At 25.9% G+C, this 24,478-nt stretch overlaps 1 protein-coding gene and 1 non-coding gene across 2 annotated transcripts in view; both read left to right on the top strand.

Moving 5' to 3' along the window:
• Nucleotides 1-24,478, top strand: part of LOC114119725 (octopamine receptor beta-3R-like) — a 171,973-nt gene that overhangs the window by 59,133 nt on the left and 88,362 nt on the right. The window contains exon 3 of the mRNA XM_027981404.2: nt 6,340-6,485. Coding sequence (XP_027837205.2) covers nt 6,340-6,485 — 146 coding nt within the window. The remainder of the gene's footprint in view (nt 1-6,339; nt 6,486-24,478) is intronic.
• On the top strand, nt 13,381-13,523 carry LOC114119733 (U4 spliceosomal RNA). The gene has a single exon (XR_003592060.2). It is a non-coding gene; the product is annotated as a U4 spliceosomal RNA (small nuclear RNA).

Raw genomic sequence — 24,478 nt, 5'->3', positions numbered from 1 at the left:
TTGTTATCTTGTTGGAAAACTTCTTTTATTTATTTATGTGTATCTTTAAGTACACATGTTGAATTAAAACTGCTAGAAAAACATAAGGTTATTGAAAAAGAAACTTACTTAAACTTATTTTTATATAATTAAAAAACAAATTATATGAATTTTTATAGGAACATAAAAGAATACTTTGGTACTATCCATCACATGTAACAACACTAGTCTATATAACTCAAATTGTATTATACCTATTTTTCTTTATAGGAATTGAACAATTGGTCAATTGTATTAAACTATATTCCGTTTTAAAAATATAATATACATAAAATAAAGACACAATGGATAGATAAAGAATGTTTATTTGTGTGGAGATATTTCAATAAGCATAATATTATACAATCTGTGTACTTCAATTATTATTATTATCTGAACATAATATTATTAAGCAATTACCTTTAATAATGCCTTAAATCTTTTAAAAAAATATTATTATTTTATCTTCAGCGCATTAAACTCTTCCACGAACATCTTAACACATTAGTTTATACTATATCGCATAACAATATTCTATTGTTGTGCTTTATTCAAGTCAATATACTACTATATTATTATATTATTATGTATAGTATAAACTGTATTCTTATTAGTTATTCACTTCTGAAATGTCATCATTAACCGGAATGTACTTCCTAAAAATACATTAAGAAGCTACAATGAACTGACTTACAAGTGAATATCGAATTTATTACTTTAACAACCAGTAAAAACTTAAGAATGAAACATATTTTAAGTACTTAGTTTTTACGATATTAATTCGATAACTGTTATATGGGAAATTAATGAAAATACATTTATTTATAAGAACAACAAGTCAACGAACACATTTCATTAATTCAATATGATATGTTTTCAAATATTGTATATAGATGCGAGTACCTATTTGTTTTTTTTTTTTATAATTATTCAAATCATAAAACTAAACAATGATAATATACCTTTTTAGTATTTATAATAAAATGGAAATCTTATAACTATTATAAAAATAAATTCAATAAATTATAATAATATATTTAACTATATAAAAGTACGATTATTGAGCTGAACGAGTAAAATAATCAGACAAAGTTGAATAATTATTCCACGTTAATAGTATTTTAAGCTTATTTTAGAATTATTATTCATTTAAACATATATTTTACATAAGTAGGTACCTACTCATAGAAATATGTATTCATGATATGTTTTTTTATATATATAATCTAGTAGGTAGGTATATTATAATTTAAAATCTGACTTTGTCCGTGAAAAATGAATAAACATGAAATACGATACGATCTTGATTTTAGTTTACCTATCAGGTAACTGGCAAATTGGGGTAGGTGTACTTCGCTTTGTGAACTAATTCAACCTAGATGGGAATACTTTCTGTGGTGGATTGAATATAGCACTTAGTATATTTTCGAATATAACTTAAACATTAAACTACTCTCTAAACTTCCTTGATACCTCTAGAGTTTTAAATTTTCGTCGGAATCGGTCGAATAATTTTTGAGTATAAGCTACAGACATACCTACATTCAATATACATATATTTATAGAGAAATACTGTATCAAAGTCTATTTTATTTCTATAACCATACGACAACTCAATAAATAAATAAAAAAATGGAATTTTTTTCTCTATATATAGATAAACAAAAAATAGCTCAATTTTATAAAAATTAATCCAAACCTTACCTTTAAAATTTAAATGATTTGAAATCCTTTCTTACTTACCTCTAAAACATTAAAACTAATGTATACACTAAAACATCAAGTGTGTAATTCAAGTTATTTGTTCTAGTCTTGGTGTTCACGAGTGAATAAATTATGTATTGAAAATATTTCTTTACATATAAATTTACATAGAATGTTTAAAAAGTTTTGAAAAGGTCATTAGCCTAATTGGGAATGATAAACTATAATACATTATAATTAATACGGTTTTGATCATATTTAAAATACAACTAATCGACTAAAATCTACTAAAATCGTATATACAAGTAAATGCAAAAAAAAATGCGTGGTGTTTTTTTAATATGTGTTTTTTTTTAAAAAATCCTCTTATTCCATTTCTGTATAATATGATATATAAAAACCATTATTCAAAATTTTAAGTTTCTAAGTCCAGTGGTTTATTTTGTGCGTTATGAGTAGTATTTAAATTTCATTTAGGTGTATATAGGTAACTACTTAAGTTGAATTTTATTTAAAAAAAAATCGAGGATATATTAAACTTATGTGTAGGTAATAAAATTATATCGTATATTATACGGTTTTGGCAATGATACACAATTAAAAGGCAGCGAGAATAATAATTTTAACATGTTCATTTTAATTCGCAGTTGCTTGATAAGTATCATTTATTATTTAAATACTTTAATGGTTTTTTTTTTTTTTTTTTACAATTGTTGGCACTTGACTTTCATACAATTAATTGATATTGGATTTTTATCAAAATTACATAAAAGGTTTGTCATGTTCAAATATTAATTTGTGACCCGGAATTTTGGGACAAACCATCTAGATGATTGTTTTATGTTATATTACCAAAGAGTACAAAACGCAAACATAACAAATCGTATTATGCCTTATTTTTATATAGCTATATCCAAAATCAAATTAAACGTATTTTATTAGACTGTAATAAATAATGTTTAACGTTACTGTCTTCTGGGTCGAGTATTTTATTTTTTCTCACAATTATTAAATTTAGCTTTTTTATTTTGTTCAACGAACCATCAAATTTTGTTACTAGATTATTATGTTGTTGTTTTTTTTTTTTTTACAGTCACCTTCATACTTGTCATAATACCAATGGACCTTCAACACTGATATCAGAGTAGTAGAAAAATATGTATAATTTATAAAATGAACAATAATATTAAATTAATTATTTTTCTTTCATCTCATTATTCACATTGAGGTTTTTTATATGTCATCTGTATGCGTATCACATAATAAACTGCAAATAACATTGATTTTTTTACAATTGATAGTTGAAATTTAAATTCATCTCGTTTACAAACGCAAAATAACATGACGCATTAATTAACTTTACATATTATACTATTGCATAATAATTACCCCGACTTTTAAGTCTCTTTGGCTTTTTTTTCCCCGTCAAGGTCCTTATTATAAGGCAGAACTGCAAAGCTATTGGTTTTTCTGTTAGTGCACAATTTTTTTTTCTTATTATTTTTTTGTCCAGCTGAAACCACTTTTAGCACGTTGTTAATGTGTTTGCCCGATTCTTTCATTTATACTCCATACGTGTATAAAAGCAGTCAATCGGAAATTACACGTAGGTTGGACGCGTGTTATTAGAATTCCGAATTCCCCATTATTTCTCAAGAAGATCATTAGAGACTGCAACGAAAGCATTCTGAATCAACGATAGAAAAAAATATATATACGAATATCGAGTTCTGTATACCTATATTTAATCGAATCTGACAAAACAGGTGCAAATCGAAGAAATATTTCCTACATTCAAGTGCATAATGATTCAAATAATATCGTTATTAACCAACCGAGAAAAAAATAATATACACAATTAACTATGCATATTATACTTATTTATTTATTTATTTTTATTTAACTTTATAAATAAATTGAAGTATTCAAAACAATCAAAACCCTATATTATTACCCAGAATATTATAGTATAATATATACATTGTTTGTAATTTGTATGATGGAACGTCGTTATACGTATTTCAAGTGAAAAAGTGGAATGTACTTACAATTGAATAAAATAAACAAACATACTAATATATAATATTTTAATTATTTTCTAAACATCAAAAACAATTTTAAATTTTAATTAATTATTCATGAATTGTCCTGCACAGTAATGTTATAAAATGAAACGTCTATTATAAAATTGTTCTTTTCAAATAATACTTCATTATTCAATATTTACTCATTACTCGCGTCCATAATTGAGTCATGTTGCTGAATGTACTCCATTTACACAGTAGGTTATCAAAATGTTATTATTTTGATTGCCTTTAAAACATCAATCTGCTGGTTTCAATTAATATTTATAACAACTAATTAATTATTTACGATTTAACTTAATATAACATCTATTTTTCACAAAAGTGTTTCCTCATTCAAGGTACATATAAGAATAAATACAGTTCAACTAGCATAGTATATAGTATGATAATAAAATAATAATAAAGGTAGGCAAATTAATTAAAATAATTAACTCAAGTTTAGGGGATACAGGATCATAACTAGTTAAGTAAAATAGTAAAAAAAAATCACTTTTGGTTGAAATTCATCTTAATTAAAATGTATGTGATTCCCATAAATAAACACCTAATCTAAATTCAACGTGGTTTTCTAATAACTTTATGTAATCTGGTAGTTTCTTTATATTTGTAATTAAAATAATGATGTTATTCATATCATTAAATTTCTATGAAGCACAATTACAAGATAAGTTCTAAACTTATTATAATATTTTTAGACAAGCATGATCATTGCTCACCTCTAGTTTTGTAATAATATGTAACAATACATCAATTTCATTATTCTTAAATACTTTATAAGCTTATAAAGTTTATAAGCTAGTAAATTTCTGTAATAGTATGTTGCAATATAATGATTTATACAAAACAAAACAAAAAAATAGTTTTAATTTATTGATAAAATGTCGATAAAAATTGTTAAGCTTGTTTAAAATACTTTAAAATGTTATACGAGATCCCACATCAGTTGTATTTGTAGTGATTTAAAATAAAATAAATATATAAGTACAATTTTTACTAGCGTTTAAAATTACAAAAATATACAAATTATTTTTTAGATAAAAATGTGTACCATTTTCTATTTTATTAACTTAATTTTATAATTCTAAAAATTATATTAAGTATGTTAAATTATTAAATTTCATATTATGTTTACATAAAGTAACAATTTTGATGAAATAAAAAATTTGAATGAAAAATAACATTTTAATCCAAAAAATATTAATTTTTGGTAATTACTACGTACTATCAATATACGTATTTATAAACAATGTAATTTCAAGTTTGTATCACCACAAGATACTCTTTTAAAATCTGAAAAATTAAAATTTTTATCTTTCAATAGGTATATATATTAAAAAATTTCAATAATCAGAATTTTAGTAAATGCATTAATTAAGAATAAATGTGGGTGAGCATACTTGGTGAATCACCTCATAATAAATATAGTTCTATAATTTGGATTTGAGCCTATGAATATTTATCAATAGATATAAATGAATTATTTAATATTATCATAGTGTGTAGTATATAGAATAAATATATAAACTAGAATAATACAAACAACTGTATCTATTTCTATATTTCTAAATAATTATGGAACTATTTTCAGGATTTTATTATATTTTCAGAATTTTTTTTTTTTTTTTTTGCCACATCGAAATAAAGCAATGTATTATTCATGATGTTTAATATTATTAGTATTATTAATCAAATTACTGTTTATGTAAATAAATATCAGATTATAAGATATACTGATATTTAGTTATTCCTTGAAAATGAACTTTCACCCGGCCAACAACACTCATTCGTCTTTGTCAGAAAAAATTCAAAAGGTTCCCATTTATTCACACGATAAGTTAATCTAAAATTTATATACGGTTAGTGTTGATTATACATGAAAAATCAGAATAAAATGTTTTTATAATCAAATAATTAGATTATGATCAAAGTTAGAATCGTTAGAGGGCTGTGTTTGTTATCCTCCAGACAAACTGCTAAATTCAGATACGATTTAATATAGCTATAATTTTACCATTATAATCCAGATATAGGGCGATTAGTCGTAACCACATCTATTTTCTAAATATAGACCCTTTTCAGATGACCATTTGGGAAGATAAAACTTTTACTATGATAGAGAAAACAAACTTTTCGATTAGAATGAAATAGAATTATTTAGACTAACTTGAATAATTGATAGTGTGCAATATTTAGTAAGGACATCGACAAAATTAAGGTTATAAACAAAACATCAAATTTGTTCAATAGTCAATATCCCAAGTGTTTGACATTATAGACAATATTAAAATTGTATTACTATTGTGTGGCCCAATACCTACATTTTAAACTGAATAATAAATTATAAAACACATATACTTATAACAGTGTTAAATATTTTTTTATTATTATTATATTAGCATAATTAATTTATAATTACCCCACTCTAATCTTTCTAACCTAACCTAACCCATTATCTAAAATTAGATGCTAAAATTATTTATATTTCACATTAAAGTTGTTTTCAATAACTGATTTACGAATTGTTTTTTAGGATCTATAAAGAAGCCGTTCGACAACGACAAGCCTTGTCCCGGACATCCAGTAATATCATTTTGAACAGCATACATCAACACAGAATTCAACATTATAGTCATAGATTACGGCCTCCGGATAGCGAAAACATGTCAAATGGAAACGGTTAGTATTTTTTATTTATGCATTTTTTTTTTTTTTTCAGAATGGTGATATGATAATAACATTTTGATTCAAATAACTGTTTAATGGTACTTTAGATCCCTGAAAATACGATGTCTTGTGATATAAACGTGAAGTGAAATTAATTATTATCAACATTCCAGAATATTTTTAATACATTCTTAATATAGGTACTAAAACAAATATTCGAATGATACATATTATTAGAAAAATCGATGATATTATAGCTACATAACTACCTATATATTACATAATATAATACACATTACGACACAAGCGTACCACATAGACGGATCAATTAAATTATAAACAAAACAAAATATGTCCGTTTGATTGTATGTACAGCAAGGGGGACAAAGGGTTGTCCTTCTGAGGTGCACAATTTATAAAATTGCGTAAAATTGTACATAATTACCAATATTATATTTTAATATTTGTACTATAACAAATTAATAAATAAGTTATATTATTCAAAATTATAAATTTTACATCTACATCATATTGTATAACAATCGTAGTACTGCGTGCAACGATAATTTTTTTATTATTATAAAATTATTCAAGAATTTATCAATAATAATATTCATGGGCGCCCATAAGTAACATTTTAGGTGGGGGTTAAAATAAAAAAATTCTTAAATGTAAGGTAATAAAGATAATAATAATGTTATGGTAATATTTATTGAACTACAATTTTTAAATATTTTTTGTCCAAGGGGCAGGGCAAGTGCCTCATCTTGCCCCTCACAATGGGCGTCAATGATAATATTGCTATGAAAATTAATATTTTATAATCTGCTGTTATACAATATTACTTACAACATTATTTTTTGAAGATAAATTTAGTTCATTTGAGATCAAAACTTATTATTAGTTCTTATAATAATTTTATTTGTGTGTGTGTTTATTTTATAGAAAATTATTATTTATATTTTTAAGATGGGTAAAATACCTGCCCTGGAGCGAAAAATGTCTTAATCCGATCTTATATTATGTAATATTTCACAGTTGAAATTACAATAGTTATCATCAAGTGTCAGCTGTCGTTCCGTATCATGAATTATAAAATATAATAATAATATTCACACCTTTAACATTTAGTTAATAAATAAAAGATTTGAATAAAATATGATTCAATATGAATTATTTTTAAAATTCAATATTGCGTTATTTAAAAACTGGGTATTTAAATATTTTACGAAAACACGGCTTAGAAAATATAATGCATACAGATTATTATAACTGTTATTCGATTAATTAAATTTAAATTTAATGTGAAATTATTAAATTTTACATTTCGACGTTTATGTTTTTCATCGCGCCACTGCAATCCGTAAAAACAATGGTTAGTCTGTTCTATGGAATTTTGAAATCATACGATTTTTTTTTAATCCTATGAACAATGATATTAATATATTATCATGGTATTATCCTACTAACAGTGTATTTTAAAACAAACTTGGCAATACCACATTTAGTACCTATCAACAGTTTTATTGGTACCTATATACTCCACGCTGGACAAAATAATTTATAAGCCATGCGTTGCATTTATTGATTGGTTTTAAACACGATATTGTCCAGGTCAATTCATACTCATTTAATATTTCTTATACGTCTAATATACCATACACACAAAGGATGTTAAATTAAATATTAACGTTTGTTATGCACACATATGTACATGCAGCCGTGTAATAATTAGTCTAACATAATCAGTAAGACTATAGTCTGGACAGATACATCATATTCGGAAAAAAATAAATTATCCTACCGAAATTATAAAACAATATTATGATCGTATTCATCCCGCTGTTCTTATTTCTGGTTTAAAAACATAACGCATAAAGTATATTATTATTATAAATCGTGCGTGTGATCAATATACCACGACGTGCGACAGGTTAACTTTACAAAATTCGCAGATTTTGTGTCTGTATTGTTAACGTTCACATCTGATCCTGCGCATAGTTATTATTTATCAGCAAAAATTGCTGGGGAGAGTTATTCTACTCCTACAATATTATTAATATACAGAGTGATTCATCAAGTAGGTATACTCAACCTCATTTTTTTTTTAAGAATGGTTTATTCAAATTTTAATTTTTGGAATGTTTAAATGTACTTTATGGTTATATTTTAGAGTTCTTAAGACTTAAAAAGTATCCTGTAGTGGTAAAAACTTATCATTTTAAAATGAAAAATCCACTTGTTTGTGCTGTATATTATTAAGTAGATAATTATTTTCAACATTTTAATGTGCTCGATTCATAATTCGAATGAGTAGTCCTTTAGTTATTAAAATCTTTATACTTAAGATAATAGTCTTTGAAAATGGTTTTGCAAATATATAATATAGATGTAATATCAGATCTAGTACCTATTTATTATACTCGGACCATTTATACAAATTATAAACGTTGTTAGATTAATATCAATAGCCCTATATCATCAAAATCCATTATATAACCTAACCTGTGGATTTTAGGTATAATACATGAAGTTAAATATCTAACTCAAAAACAACTCGTTCAAATGTTGACATTGATAGGTCAAACTTTTCAACATAAAATGTACCTAATAGCTTAAAGTGTAAATGGGGATTTTTATTTAAAAACAAAAGTTAATACTTCCATCAAACACTTGTTAAGTAACACAAACCAATCACAATAATTTTAAAATAATATGATTTTAAACATGTTCAAACAATTTCAAATATCGGATTTTGGATAATTATTGTAAGTTGATAAACCACCCTGTATATTACGAATGCCTTATAAATGTATATGATATAATATTATTATAATAAATAATAACAATTATATGCAGACCGAGCCCATTGTACACTGATAAAAGCTTGCGTCGCGCGTTATCATTATAATATAATATCGACCGTTGCCGTTCACAATCTATCTTCGTTTGTCGTTTAATGAACTATTTTACAATAGAGCGTTGTGCAGCCGGATATCGTAATCGCATTGTTGTTATAGTGTTCGAGTATGCCAAGTAAATATATATATATATATAATACGCTCGTACCTGCATTTACCCGTCGAATCTCACGTCGTCCACAAAGCCCCTTTTCGTGTACTAAAACACACACACACATGCACACACACATTGCGCGCTCGACGTTACAATCGTATTGTCTCTCATAGTCCTATCGAATTAAATAGACCAGCGGTTCTCAAACTTTTTTTTTGCGTACCACTTAAGTGTATTATTAATCAGTCACGTACCACTAAATGAGTAAAAATAAAAAGATCCAAATTGTACAATCAAATACTTTACTTTTTAATTAAATACATTTATTTTAAATAATAAGATAATAAAATACTACAGTATAATTGCTTTTATTCATTAGTTTTTTTAAATATATGAATTAAATAACAAATTTTCAATGAGATCAAAATCGAATATTTATTTTTAATTTTCCATTTGACCACCATCATTTGGCCTTACGCGTAATACTAGTGGTACGTGTACCACAGTTTGAGAACCGCTGAAATAGACCAAGAGCAGATCAAAGGTACAGTATACCTACTACAGGTCCTAGCAGATTAGACGATTTATACGTAGACAAATACAGTGATATTAATTTTTTATGATAGACTGAAAAGAGCGATTATAATATTATTTTAGTCATTTTACTTGATATACCAACTACGGTACTGTTAAAATTATTAATTATAAATAATTTTGAATCCAACAGTAGAAATAGAAAACAATTTTAAATGCATGTACATTATATAAATTATATGATATTTATTATTTTAAAAATACACGTTTTTTATTCTAAAATCTTCACAAAGGTATACTTTTTAAGTATTCATTTATTTAAAAAAAAAAAAAAATCAAAATGAATCTTATGTAAGTGGTTACAAAACTGGTTAATTAATATGCTTCTCAATTCTTTAAATTAAACTAAAAAGAAGGAATCGATTTATTTTATTTATTTATTTTTTTTTTTTGTGAAGATTATTTAATCGTTATGAAGTCAAACATTACTTATAATACTAGTACCTATATTAAGTATTAAGTATAACCATTGCTTATAATATATGTACTAGTATAAATTGTATAATCAATGGTATAACATTAAAAACTAGAATGATATTTGGTTGTAAAAAAAAATGAACTAACTGCTGATAAAAAAATATCACTCCATTTATTTTTCACCAGAATCTATAATTAAAATTACTAACTGGAATTACATACATTTATAGTATTTATACATTTCAAGTAGGATAAAAATATCTATAAATTAAGGTAAATTAAATTTTATAATTGACATAATATGACAAGGTACAAGACGAAAAAAAATTTCAAACCTAACAAAACCTAACCTTTAATATTCTAGGGTCTTATATAAATATTATATTATAATATTAGGCCAACTGTATAATAACTATTAAATACTACTTTTCATTAAAAAAAAAAATAATAATAACATATTTAAGTTTTAAGAAATTTAGTAAAAAACATAGGCCTTCATAAGGCAAGAAGCGCTCTCTAGTGTTAGTGAAACGTCGTAATAATTTTATTCAAGTCAGTTTACGTTCCTCTACACCTGCGATTCACAATCTTTTTATATCTGAGTGGCCACATACGCATTTCAAAAAAATGTACGTTCCACTTGACCTATTTATTTATTTTTTTGCTAAGGTATCGAAAAATGTATATTTTTTTATAAAGTGAAACCTATAAGCAAGTTGAAAAACACTTTTCTTTACGTATCCAGAGTGACGAGACCTTATCATGCATTAATATACCTTGTTTTTTAAACCAAATGAAACTGACTAAGCTCTATGTACATCACATTAAAAAAAACATGGTAAATCGTGATCAAATGTATACACAATTATTGTTATCGTTAAAATTATTATTGTTTGATAATAATAATATTACATATTGTATTATTATAGTAATAATGTATCATGCCTCAAATGGCACAATTCGTTGATCCATAGAATTTGAATAATGTCAAACAAATGGTTAAGTATTTAAAGTTTTATTGTCAAAAATATTCTAAACCCAATTGACCGTATAAATTGTAGTAGCGAAAAGCGAGTAAGACGTAAGTTCAAACTAAAAGTGCATACTACGTCACTTATGAATTATTTGTTATTATTATTAATAAAAACATTTACAATATATTATATTGGAGCCACCTCTATTAAACGAAACATTTTATACGAAAAATCATTTTAAACCATGCAATTGTCATTCAAATTTGTATTATCAATCTATAAAATAATTAAAAGTTCCTCCTTACCACAATTAATATGCAACATAAAATTTAAAATTAATAGACCAAGGAGTGATAAAAAAAAAATCGTTATCGATAAATTATTTTTAAACAGTTCTCACAAAGTACAAATGTATCAGACAGTTCTTTTTTGATAACAAAGAATAGACAGACATACTTTATTTCATTTTTACAACATTTTTATTTAACAAAATTCCTTCTAAAAACCATTAAGTTTTTTAAAAAGAGGTTCCATTACATGGGTTAGGTATATACAAGTTTATAGGTACATATATATTATAAAAATATATAGAACACCAAATAGTGCGATACAATAAGCAATAACATTAATAATAATAATAATAAATAATCAGAACTCGCAACTTAAAGGGGAGATCGGGGGTCTGATACATAATTAGGTTATATAATTTTGCTTTAAGAGGACATCAGACTCGCATGTTTTGTTTCCGTCTTACATACATAATATCACATAGGTAATAAATTTTCGTTCAGCGGAATCAATTTTATGCCATTAGCTTTAATATTAGAATTAATTTGCCTATTATCAAACTTAAAGGTAATAATATTATCTAGGGTATCTCATAGGCTTTTATTAATATTTTAGTTTTTAAATGAGTTATAGTTATATAAAATATTAAAACTTTAAAATGCTTGTAAAGTTTTAACTCATTTAACAATTTAAAGTACCAAATATATTTACCACTTTCGATAGAACTCTAAATTGACTAAATTGATACCTATCTAATGTTTGTTATTGAATTTTACAATTGCTAATTATAGCCGAAGATTACACACTTGACGTTTATATTAAACGTGTATCCCACAGACTAATCGGTAAAATATATCAATCAATAAAATTTTCTATTTTATTTTCTATTACGGAAAATCGTTCATAATCGTCATTAAAAACCACCTTGCCAATTTCAAAGTGTGAAGCAGAAAAGACAAATTCAAAATTAGAATTAATTGAAAACGTCACAAGAACGTCTCTTCGACAAAAAATTAAATTCACTTATTTGTCAATCCGTGGAAATGGACATAATAACAAACAAACTGAATTTCTCAGATTTAATTTGAAATTTTAGTGATCTAAAGACTCAGAAAAAAGCATTCGCTTAAATTAAAACCTACAGTCTATACTTTTATTTACTTATATTTATATTTTTAATATTTACGATTGATGTTAATCATTAAGAGTTGTATTTATTTCAATCAACATCAAATAATTACTTATTAAATAAACTTAAGGTATCATTTCTTTATTTGTAATCTTAATAAATAAATTGAATACAAAAAACGATATTGCGAATAAACTGAATTTATAATTTAAGTCAAGGTCTTCATAAAAAACTAGCCCCGAGCCTCAAAACTCTGAAGTTTAAAGACATCGACCGGGTCGCCCGACACACCAACCGTACCGCCGGCGACCAACGAGAGCCGCCCAACGACGTGGGCCACCGACCCGCCAACTGGGCGACCGGTTTCCGGTGCACTGTCCGCCTGGCGGTCGAATGTGCTCCGATTTTCGTTTCCGGTCGGTCAGACGTTCGCAATCCACAACTTGGGACCCGAACCACAGATATATGTGACACAGTGATCGGAAACGTCAGCTTTGCGCAGTGGTGATATCGTAACCGATGAGGTTCGTCCCAAATGCGGTTATTGATAGTCGAAAAAACTTTAACCAATAGTCCACCACGCGTAGACATGAAACACTGTCCGCGTAGATAATTTTATATGCTCTAACGGGCTCATTTTGGAATTATCCACATTAAAAATATTGAACTATTTAGTTATTAATATTATTTTTGTAAAAAATATATTAATTAACTCTTCTTTCGTCGAATTTCCGGCTGCAAACGAGCTGCGGCGATTCGTATAATATTCATTAATTCGTTCCTCGCCCATTAATGTATGACACCTTTGAAGAAAATCGATTTCCACAGATTTTAACTATAATTAATAAGTTGTTCACGTCATAAAAATTATTTTTACTACGATTTATTATTAGATGCATTTTAAATCGTATAAAATACGATGTGAACTGCACGCTGCACAGTATAGTGTGCGTGTATTTTCTTAAAAATGTATCAAATGTACAATATTTTAAACTAAATTTGTATCAATATTGTTAATTAAATAAAGTACGCGTCGTACAGAACGTGTACAACATATTTTAGAAGACGAAAATTTAATTTAATTTATAAGCTGTATTTTACATTTAACTAAAATTATGAAGTTTTTCTACAATTAGTGTACAGCCCTGATTACTATTAAAATACTATACACTGATACTTGAGTAGTAGTTCTCCACTTTGACTATTTTATAGAATCATTAATATTATTATATTATTTGTATTTACCATCTAATATAGAGTAGACATAGAAAAAAATCGATTTGCTGGTCGTATCGTAAATTTTGACAAAAGTAAATCAACAGTGTTGTATATGTTAATAAAAAAGCTATTTAAAATGATAAAATACAGTGTGTTCATTAATTTAAGGAACATTGAATTCCTTGGTCGAACTATATTGAAATAAATTGATTTTTTTTTACATACTGGTGGTATATAAATACACATTTATACATACATTTCAAAATGTTTATCATTTCGATCTACGCATGGGTAATAAAAATGTTTTTTTTTTTTTATAGCAACAATTATTTTGAATACCATATTTGGATAAGAATATTATTTTTTTGAAGTAATTTTGATGTATCAACCAATGTTACCTTTTACAACCATGGTTCTAAATTAAAAATTGACTGAATAAGAGCCACTTATAATACTTAAATAATACATTTGTTTACTAAAAATGCATACAATTATCTATAATTATTTATTATCGATTACTTTTTGAATATTCTTACGATTTTTTTTTTTTTAATAAATAATAAATTGTACTCCCATATTATATTAATGTTGTTTATAACACGTATACATAAAAAAAAAAAATTTACTGTGACTAAAATAATTTAATTTTTGAATGTATCAATAAATGTGTATTTATATACCATCAGCTTGTGAAAAAATAAAAAAATCGATTTATTCCAATATAATTCTGCCGAGAAATTCAGTCTTTTCTAAATTAGTGAACACACTGTATAGTCATTTTTATTTCTGATTAAGAAAATAAAAATATTGTTTATTTTACTGAAGTGCTGTATGAGATGGTAAAGTCACGATTGCAGCTTTGAAAAAAATTACGATATTTATATAGGTTATAGATACTACTAGCTTTTTTGTATTTGTACGATATGTTATAAAAATATCAGCAAATATTATAATATCAAAATATGCATACAAATACAGCGTATTCAATAGAAGCAAAAATAAAAAGTTGAAAATTACGGGTTAAGAGATATTTTTGCTACTTAGTCGACAAAAATTAACAGTTTTGGTATAAATGTTACAGATTTTACTTTCAAAACAAATTTTAACGATGTCATAGCAATAGTCATACTAAGACAACAATTAAATTATACTACAATTAATTGTCAAATAACTTTTGACTTAAAGGACTGCTCACTCCTCATCAAAACTCAGATAGTGTACGATTAAATTAATAAAAAGTTCCACTTTGTAATATTAACCGATTTTTAAAATCATTCAGTATATTTATTAATAACTTTTACTGTATTAAATGTTATCTTTATTTTTTATTAGACAGTACAAAATAACTTGATTTTTTACAACCTGTGAATTAAAAATAAAATTTTTAAGCAAAAACTTTTTCAAATTTTGAGATTGAATAATCTGTTTGTTGTACCAAAAGGTATAGGTATTCCTAATAAATCCACATCAATCATGTTTCGTTAGCGAGAGAAGTCGTCAAAAGCCGAACATGACGTGCGGAGAGCCGGAGACTATTGTGTCTACGTTTATGTTGAACATTTATGTTCTGTGCAAGCAAGACTGATGGATAGTACACCTAATAAGGAAAATGTCTAAGCACGTCAAGTAAAAGAAAGAAAAAATACACCATAGTGATGTTATACTTTATTCCGCAGGTTGTATAAAAATATCTACAACTAATATTGCTACTGAAAATATAAAATCTACCTACTTTTCAACAGCGGTGATTTGAAACGATTTTAACTTTGTTGTTGTTTTTTTTAATTTAAAAAAAATTTACAAAATAAATGTATTAAGTATTATTCATTATTTCTAAAATTATTCCTCTCATTATTTTTAATTAAAAACTTTTAAATAGCTAGATAGGTACCTAAATTATAAATTAAAGGTAACAATAAACATAATAATGTACTGCTTCCATACGTATTATTCAACTTGATTTTTTGTATTCATATGTTGAACACAATGTTTAAACAAACAAACTAATCTTTGTTGAACATCATCCCTTTAATGAATCATTACTGTATAATAATAATAATAATATATCAATACTCAAACAATACAATTTTACATTGAAGCATATTTTATGTGTTACTTTTTAGTATACTTAAAATTAGAACACAGGAAATAAACGATAATAATGTACAAAATAAACATTAACTGGACAGTTAACATCGTTGTTCTATTTTCGTTTTTTTTTGTATTAATTTTTACTGTGCATATACAAATATCCAAACCATAATATCTAAGTAAATCATTCACTACATATAATTATTATATATATATTATATGTTTTACTTTAATACACATTTATATAATATGAATTATGGTTATTTGATTTTTACAAGAACACTAACAAAAGATATATCTTGTACTTACGTCGTTTAATTTATTTTTAAATGTATATCACTTAGCTATTTATTATAACGGTAAAACAAACTTATCTATATTATTAAAATATTCCAATTAAAAAAAAAAATTATCATTTATGTTTACAGAAAATGTTTTACTTATTGAAACGTTTGATGTAGGTATTATTTTTGGAAAATATGCTAAGACTGATGAACGTAAGAAATGGCACATGAGATTTTTTGTAATCCACGCTTTATTATAACACTTCGACCATTCCCCGTATACATAGGCAGACAGAGAATTGGCTGCCTCCGCCAAAAGAGCAAAGTCAGATGACAAATTGTCTTCATTTCCTAGGGCTTAAAGAAATCCCTTTTGATTTTGGACACTTTCCAACGTAAGATAAAACGACTAGCCGGTATATAAACGTGTGGTTGTTAATGTCAATATTTGATAGAGCGTATTTAAATGGTATTTTAATAAAGACAATTAGACAGTTACAAGTTCGTGTATTTCTTTATTTTTAGAACGACCACATAAAATTAGTATGTTAAGTATTAAACCCGTTTCGGTTAAGTGGTTTTGTTAACTATAGCAAGCTATAAAAACTTATTACATAAAGCGTAAGATAATTTTTTTTAGGTTTTTCGTTTAAAAACAGTTTTAAAGCTTAGCATTTAATGCATAAATAATGTATCTTTTAGCGTTTAAATATTTAATATGTAAAAACCAAATAATTGTGTACCTAAATTAAAGCACTTATGTAATATCATAATCTAGAGGAATATGAAAATGTGTAAAATGTTTTATACATAATACGTGTAGTTACATACGTGTAATAGTTGTCTATATTAAATGGCCAAACGGTGATAATTGTTGTTTTTGTTGTAATTATTATTATTATTATCAGCGTAATTGTTTTCTCCTAAATTATATATCTCTTGATCAGAGTTTTATGCCTTTCGGTTTTTCATTAACACTCTCTAATCTATTCAAATAAACGTATTTCAATAATTACGTTATATTTATTTTATTCTCTTTCTCGCATATTTCACATAAAAAAAATCTACAATATTCCGGATCTACGAAGTTTCGGCTCATGATTGGTGACCCGACTTAAATGTATGTTCGGCTATTAAAAGCTGAAAAATTCAATAAATTGTGAAACGTCTAACACTATTTAAACACGAAATAATGCATTATAATATTGTTTGACTTTGAACAAAATCCGAACCCACGCTAATATAATATAGTCACGGAAGTAATATACATTTTTGAAATTACGAATTGAGCTAATAATGTGATATTTTTGTGAAAAATAGACATTTTCTTAACATAAATTATATTTGAATAGGCACATAATAAAGCGTTTACACACGTAAGTATGGTTTTTGAACTGAAACGCACACGCTCATACATGTGCTAACATACGCACTCAGCCGTATCGTCGTATAAATTGCCCATAAATATTAAAGTATATCACTCGGAAATTCGTCTTTTACGAGTCACGTCTGTATGGCTTTGGAGGTTTTTCGTGGCCATAAATTCGCGTGGGAATAGAAATGGATTGGATCCGATGAATTTTCACAGAAATATACTCTATAATCTATATGTATATAGCGCGAACACTTAAGTTCTGATTTTTGTCCATTGGCAGTCCCAAAGCTGATTCTATACCTACATCTTTTACTAAACCTCTCACTATTAGTCACGTATAGTGGTTCGTATAAATAATATTATATACACACCTACACAATATGTGTACATAGTACCTAAATATATATATGATATTTATATGCCCATAGTATATGGTGTAATGTACATATATTAGTATAATATGTATATTTTACGTATTATAATACGCCGTGTGTGTTAATATATAACATTACAACATTTATTAGCATTTATAACACAACCATATTATCCAAATATAAGAAACAATATTGCAGATCACGCAGCCAGAAACTTAACCGGAAACAAAAATGATTTATTATCAAAATGTTATAGAATATTAATTCAACTGCTTATAAAAAATCTAAAGGTATATCTAAAGACCATACACGAGCACATTTCGTACACGTGCAAATTTTAAATAATAATAATATTTTGACGTATGGCATTTGTATGATTAAATATTACAAACATACGTATGAGTGTGCGTATGGTGTTAACTACGAGGATTACGGTGATATAAATTTGCTTGGCCTATTCGTGATTCGTGGCTGCCGGTCCCTGCGCTACAGCTCTAGTCCAACCACTCGGTAAACGCTCAAAAATATTATCGCTTCAAATGATATCTCTACAATAATTAGTTTACGCAGCCACAAAATGTATCCTGCGACATTAATTACAAGTTTAAACTACGACAAACTGTGGTATAATATGCTAATATCACCGTTATACGCAACTGGATTCTTATACATTATTATCGAGTATAGTGTTTAATATTATAATAATATAGTAGAAGTATTAACCTACGGAGAAACCGTCTATAGACTGAGACCTAGATACGACGAACAAACGAATAATATGTTTATTGTGTCAAAATTGTCTTCTTGGAAATCATGTACCTAGATTGCTTTGTGTTTATCTCGACGTTATTAGATTTTGAATTTAATGGTAAATTGATGCATAGGAAAAAACAATTCTGAATGAACGAGAATAGTGGTTCACATTTGGTCTTAAACAATGTTCACTCTTTTCGTTATTTTTATTTTTTTTGTTTTCCTCCTCGTCTCTCTAATAATAATAAAAAAACTCTTGGCTATATCTACCGTCCAAGTTTAAATAGACATAGTTTCACAAATTTTTAAACATTATCACCATTTAGAGATCAGCTACGGTCAAAATTATTACAAAGGACGACCCGTACAAATGGGATATTGAAATCCAAGTTTCACAATGTACGTTGTGATAAGTGATTCTATGACGCAATAGTGTCGAATCACAAAAAAATCATTAAAACAAATATTACATTTTTATAATCTCCGTCATTATTACCGCTTGTATCAGAGTAATCGGTGTATCGCAACTGTTGGGTTTTTATGTTAAATTCTTTAATATTATTCAATATGTACTCATATTTATACTGGATATCAAACAGTGTGATATCCACCCAATCACCCACCACACAATAAACTATGTCAGTCACCATACTTGGGTATTATAGGGAACAGTGTTACTGAAATGACGCATCATAACTGCGTAGATCAGAAAAAAATTAATTTCGTATTATTCGGCTGTAAATGGATATCCGTTATTAACTAAACTTTGATCGTGATAAAACATAAGTTACGTTGAAATGCGAATATACGAATGTACGAGGAACTATAATGTAATAATTATAATATAAATATTTAGATAATTACTATTTCCATATTTCATGATGACACGGTGTGCGTTTTGTTGATAATTCCGTAATAATTAATAAGTATAATATAATATAATTAATAATTAATAAAGCATCATAATATGATATCAATATTATTAACATGGTAGGATTATCTCTCTGTATACTCAATAGTATCAAGTATTTTTAATAATAATATCTATATATTACTGTGCGCACAATTAGTTCGTAATTGTACTCTATAGACGACCAATAACCACATCACAACCTCCGTACATTTGCCTATTTGAAATACACGTGTATTATTCGTACATAAAATGTATGATGTTATCGTATTGTATACATTTTGGGTATATATTGCGTGCTCTTACACGGATATATAATAAACCTTTGGCGCTCACGTCTCCCTGTCACGCCAAATAACATAATGCTACTGAGTAATACACCATGTGTAACGCTCTCCATTCGTACGTCGTCGGGTTTTATGTTACGCGAATCCTTCAAAACTCCATAATTTCAATAGTATTCAGTATCATAATATTAGCTATGGATTAAATGTTGTAGAATATATTGATAACTACCTTTAGTTATGATAATATTATACGTGTGCGCATTAAGTATAGGTACTATGTATTATAATTATAAAAAATATTATAGTAGGTATTATAATATATAGGTCATTGATAAATACAAATACCGGGTGTTTTCTCCGTCTTCTATGAATAATATAGGGACGTGTCAATAATTCTGATTTTTGTATAATATTTATAAGGTACCCAATTATTATAGAAAAATGTCAATTATTTTGATTTTTTTAAATAATAACCGAAATTGTATTATTACTATTTTAATAAGAATATTAAAAAAATAATAATAACAATACGAATAGTTGTCGGTATTTTAATTTTTTATGTGGCATTCTTTCTTTAACTATTTTTTTTTTACATTTATATGCGCAATTGTACACGTGTATTATTATCAAAACAAATATCAAACATGGATTTTTGAATTCACGCAGTATAACCAACATAATGCAAAAATCAGAATACAGAAATATTCATAAGCTTTTGAATTAGATACCAGTCACCCAGTTCTAAATTTATTGAGCACTCTGTATATATAATTCCATTATAATACGCACACATTCGAATAGAATTAAACCCGGGGGATAAAGGTTAGATGTCCGGTTTTAATAAATCGTTTGTGTTTAAAGCGTAAATATTTTTTATACTGCTTTTAAATTAATACAATTTTCTGTTTTTTTTTTTTTTTTTTTTTTACCTAAATATACTTTTTTACATAATGTATTTCTGATTGCGTCAGCACATTGTACTCGAACAATAACAGTGTTTTACATATTTTTTCTAAATGATTTCATGATAATGTATATATATATTTTAAGCCTTTGACCATTTTTTCATCTTAACGTCACTGTTTTAGTCGATCATTTGTAATTTTTTGTGGTACTATAGAACACTTTATGGTACAAGAAACTTCAGAGAATAGAAAACAATAGAATATTTTAAATTTTGAAACTTAAACTAAGTCATTGAAAGACCTTATCAAACTGTCATAGATTAAAATAAAACTCGAAAAACTAAGTGATCGTTACATTGTTGAAAGTTTTAAAAGTATTCTAAAGTATTTTAGAAAGTATATCAATTTATGAAATATAATAATATAATAATAAACATACTGCATTATATATTTTAGCATAGTTAATTTTTAAGTCCTTTTTAATGGACTCATTTCAGAGTATATGTTTAAGTTAAAATCACAATGCTATCGTATTGCAAATTCGAAAAACAGTCTGTTGTACTTTTTATCTGCCATACGTAAGAAAACCTGGCTATTTAGAAAACGATGTTTTTTTGAATAAAATATTTTATTTATGACTTTTCTGTTTTAGTTGTCAACATGATAAATTGATTATACACAATCCTTTATGTTTTTAAGACATTATAAAATAGTAATACAAAAATCTTTGTACAGTTCATGCATAATCTTGTAAAATAATCTTTAATTTTAAATCATCTTCAGGAATCATAAAATATGAATGTAAAATATAATATTATACTTATACATAATTTACAAATTAAAAAGAATAATAAATTCTTTAAAGATTCTAAATAAGGTAATATCGTATTTTTTTATTATTATTATTATGTTTGTTAAACTATTTTATTTTTCATATATGAACACTCAAGTCAGGCTCATGAAAAGAAGCACCCGACTATTGGTTTCATCGAAAATTATTAAGTAGTAAACAAATAACGATTATAAAAACGAATTGGCGTTTTTTTTTTCAAATATTTGAATGTACTTGCTATTTCTACTAGTTTTGACTACATAATAAGTATAATACCGAGAATTCCTTGCTCCAGCAATGTTTGAGCTTTACTTACTTATCAGCGATCGGTACTCACTTTTTGTGATCTAGGATAACTAGGATAAATGAAAAAAATTGAGAATGTTTTTTTCAATTTGCTTATTATTGTTCAATAAAATTCAAGTAATTCAAAGAAACTTTTTTTTTTTTTTTAATTCAGTGTTTATTAAAATTATATACCTATTAGTAAATAACAATATTTTTATTCAATCGTTATTATATACTTGTAAGGCTGTAAATGCCATTAATAAAATAACCATCAGAGAAAACTCAATAAATTAAGTTGTGATTAATAGAATCCATTTACTAAAGTAACGTTCACAGTTATATTTTAAGCATGTAGTACTGCGATTCGTTTTGGTATTCACATGTGGACTTTCGCATTATAAAACTCAATTATAATACGATAGACGGCGTTTCCAATAATAAGTAATTCTTTTTGCATCGCGATAATATTGCTAATGAACAAATCACAACGAGGTTATGTATATAGCTGGGTTGCGTCCTATAATATTTATAATATATACAACTACCTATTCTATATAATGCGAGTGACGTTGGCAAACATTCAGTGGGTATATAAAGTCCAAGTAGAAAATCGATTTCACACGAACTTTTGTAACGCAAAAAGTGTAATTACGCGCTTACTATAGGACCTGTGTTATAGGTTGAACTTTACAGAAATACCTCTGGTTTTTTATAAAAAAAAATTTTCACCTTTTTCTACACCTCTCTGCACCCGCGAGAAAGAAGAAAACGAGTACGTGGCAATAATGGTGTGTATTAATATATTATACTTTTTACATATTATACCGTGCACAAGTATATATGTATGATATATATAATTTATGTGTACAATGTATATACATTTTTAATAGTTTAATAGACAGTTATATATATTAAGTTCATTATTTAAAAAATTATTAGTTATACATTTTTCAAGCATATTTTAAGTGCGATTTATTTTGTTTAAAGAGAAATCCTTACGTTCTTGTACAAGTACATCAATCAAAATATAATGATCATGAGATTTATACTTACATGCTGCATCTTAAAATTATAATATTAAAAATACTATTTTATTTCCGTACAATTATTTTAAGTGTAAGGAAATTATCATTTAATGATTAAATATTGATTTTTCGTAGATTTCAGTATTTGATAAAAAAATTAAACAAGAACATATAAAACATAGATAACTATTTAATTTAAAACGTTTTCATAATATGAAATAAATATTCATATTAATCTATCGGGATAATGATACTATTAAGTATTTATATACTGTAAGAAGTACCTAATTACTCTTCATAATGTTAAATAGAAAAAATAATTCCCTAAAATTTATATTAAAATGTAATATATCAAATATAATTTATATTAACTATGAAGTGGCAAAAAAAAAGTCAATTTTTAATTAGAAATCAATAGCTATTTATAAAGTTATTATCCAATAATCTTTTTATTAAAGTCAGCCATTTTTTAATATTTAAATACAAAACTATATAACAGGAATGGATGAATCTATGGCATGTTGGCGATATTTTTACGGCACGCGAACATTTTTTCTTCCATTGTATAATCATGCGTTAAGTGAAAAAAATGAACAAAATTATTTATTATTTCTAAAAAATATATCTTCAATTATTATAAAAGTTAGTTTAGAATTTACCGATTCTAGTTTTAACTTTTTTATTTTGAAAAAATTGTTTCATTCCAAATACATTCAATTTCCGTATCAACACCTATAATATTTAAAAAGTTTATTTTACACAATGAACTATCCCAAATAAAAACAGAAGAATAATACATTATTGAATACAACTAATGTCGTTTATTTGTCATTAAAGCATTTAAGACTAATAAAATATATAACTGATTTTAGAATAAATTCGCTAAACTTTTTTAAAACTCCCATCATGGCATCATCCGGAGAAAAAAAATGTTTATATGTAAGTACCTATGAACAATAAACATATATTTCTGGTACTTGAATCATTTTAAAGATTTTTATTGCAATACAATTTTGGCACATGATCTATGGAGAGAGGGGTTGTATGTCAGCCTCTTATTTTTTAAGCCATGGCATAGATGCTAAAATTATCCATTTATTTTATGGATGGTAAGTTATCATAAATGTTATTGATAATAATACAAATATGTGAAATTAGACAAAAGCTGATCAAAACATTTTAAAATCACCACTCTTACTTTTCAAAAAAATATTAGTTATTAAAATTGTATATTTTTTAACGTAAC

The sequence above is a fragment of the Aphis gossypii genome, chromosome 1, assembly GCF_020184175.1.
Source record: "Aphis gossypii isolate Hap1 chromosome 1, ASM2018417v2, whole genome shotgun sequence".
Taxonomy (NCBI): Eukaryota; Metazoa; Arthropoda; class Insecta; order Hemiptera; family Aphididae; genus Aphis; species Aphis gossypii.
The sequence above is the reverse complement of the archived record's forward strand: the minus strand, read 5'-3'. Positions and strand labels throughout refer to the sequence as shown.